General features: G+C 52.7%; 1 protein-coding gene across 1 annotated transcript; it reads right to left on the bottom strand.

Annotated features, from left to right (window-relative positions):
- Positions 1–15: 15 nt before the first annotated feature.
- Positions 16–2,054, bottom strand: LOC121918483 (splicing factor 3A subunit 1-like; the record flags this gene model as incomplete). The annotated part of the gene is made up of 5 exons (XM_042444530.1): positions 1,784–2,054; positions 1,326–1,447; positions 991–1,242; positions 704–914; positions 16–303 (listed from the first exon to the last, which is right to left on the bottom strand). Coding segments are annotated over exons 3-5 (724 nt in total), but the record flags the coding sequence as incomplete, so codon positions are not given.
- Positions 2,055–2,184: the final 130 nt, after the last annotated feature.

The following is a 2,184-nucleotide window of genomic DNA, read 5'->3' on the forward strand; positions in this document are numbered from 1 at the left end:
ATTTCCTTCTACTACAATGCCGTCTGCGTTCGTTGCGCGGTCCTCCTTGCAAAGAGGATACCTGGCGCATTGAAACCCAAGCTATCATGCAGCCATGTCTTTCCAGAGCGGCAATGATCAGAGGTCCATAAAGGTCAGAAACTATTGACAAACAATCATATACACAGACCACAACTGTGTTTTCCCCAATGGCCCCACTCTCAATGCATGCAAACCGAGAGCTTGACCGGAAGGTTAGTTTTAGGACGCAATGACGACGCTTAAGGGAGTTACCTGGTGCGCTGACCGGTCCCTGTCTGTATCCTATATTGTGATAATTGAACATCATAAGTCAGTGACTTGGCGCAACCGCCACCAAGGATAATAATAATAAAATATGCCTTTTTGCAGTGGTCTCATAAAATGCACTGAAGCAACAGAAAACAAGCTTGCTCCCTCCTCAATATGGCATCCCTTCAATATCACCTCTTAACTTTCTCTTCTCCAGGCTAAACATCCCCAGCTCCCTAAGTTGTTCCTCATAGGGTTTCATGGTGTCCAGACCCTTCACTATTTTGGTCACCCTCCTCTGGACATCCTCCATCTTGTAACTGAATTGTGGAGCCCAGAACTGGACACAGTATTATTATTCCCAAAGCAGAATGGAGTGGCACTATGACTTCCCTGGATTTAGACACCATAGACAGACAGAAGAGATACTGACCCGTCGGCACGATCATGGGAGGCGGGCGCGGTGCCATAATGGGGGGAGCCAATGGCGGCATCGGCATGACGTTGATCCGGGGGGCGTGGATGATGGGTGGCATCAGCGTGGCGATCACGGACCCCGGCGGCAATCGGACGACGGAAGTCATCGGGGGATGGGGCATGACCGGGACGGCACTGACCACGGTCGTGCGGACAGGGGGCGGCATCTGGAGTACAGAAATCAGATTACTTTGGGGTCGGGGAAGGGTCTTACGATGTTTGTACGGAAATGGCAACACCTACCGAAGGAGGGCGAGGCACGGACACGATCAGCGGGGCGTTGGTCGGCATGTTGGGGGCTGAGGAGGGCGGTGGAGGCGGCTGCTGCTGCAGCATCTCGTTGGGCTTGCTTGGGCCGATCTTCTCCTTGCTGTCGTCCTCCGGCACCAGCCCCTTGGCTTTATGGATCGCCTCAATCTGCTCTTGCAGGGTGATGTTGGCTTGGGCCGCCTGCTGGGTGCGGGCCATGCTGCCCAAATGGCCGTCCTAGGTCACCTGAGGGAAGAGCGGATGGTCATCTTTGCGTCTCCGGCCTCTGCAAGCAGGTTACCATCCCATGACGCCCGCAGAGACCGTACCTTTTCTTCTGGCTTCTGGATCTCCTCCTCCCCAATCTTCTTGCCGATGGCCGTCTCCTCCACGCCGAAGATGTCAGTACGGCGCTCAGACAGCTGCTTCAGGCTGCTTTTGATATCCAAGCCTAAAGAGACAGAAATAGAATAATCATAGAATCGTAAAGTTGGACGAGACCCCAAGGAGGGCCCTGATCCAGTCCAACCCCATTCTTCTGCCATGCAGGAACTCTCTATCAAGGCATCCCCAATGACAGATGGTCATCCAGCCTCTGTTTAAGGAATCATAGAATCTTAAGAGTTGGAAGAGACCCCAAGTAGGGCCCTGATCCAGTCCAAACCCATTCTGCAATGCAGGAAGTCTAAAAGCATACCAGAATAATAATAAAAGTAATTATATCTCTGATACTACTTAGCAGAGGAAAACGCATCGAACCTGCATTTCAGGGTCCGGCCACACTGACCTGGCGCATAGACTTCATCGTCCGTCTGTTTCTCCCGGAGCGAGCAATCCCTCTGCTCCAGCCATCAGGGATCCAGAAGCGTTCTTGTTCTTGCATCTTGCTGGCAGGGATCTTCTCCTCGGTGATGGGGGAAACGAGGTATTCGTCCGGGGCTGGGGTTGGGGGCAAAGGCTTGGAAGCTGGAGGAGGAAGGGCCAGAAAGGTTTAGGGAAAGGACACCTCTGGCCAAGAATCATAGAGTTGGAAGAGACCCCAAGAAGGGCCCTGATTCAGTCCAACCCCATTTTCTTGCCATGCAGGAACTCTCAATCAAAACATCCCCATTTTGACAAATAGCCACCCAGCCTCTGTTTTAAGACCTCCAAAGGCGGAGACTCCAAGGGAGTGTGTCCCACTGTCGA

Source organism: Sceloporus undulatus, unplaced genomic scaffold (genome assembly GCF_019175285.1).
Source record: "Sceloporus undulatus isolate JIND9_A2432 ecotype Alabama unplaced genomic scaffold, SceUnd_v1.1 scaffold_13370, whole genome shotgun sequence".
NCBI lineage: Eukaryota > Metazoa > Chordata > Lepidosauria > Squamata > Phrynosomatidae > Sceloporus > Sceloporus undulatus.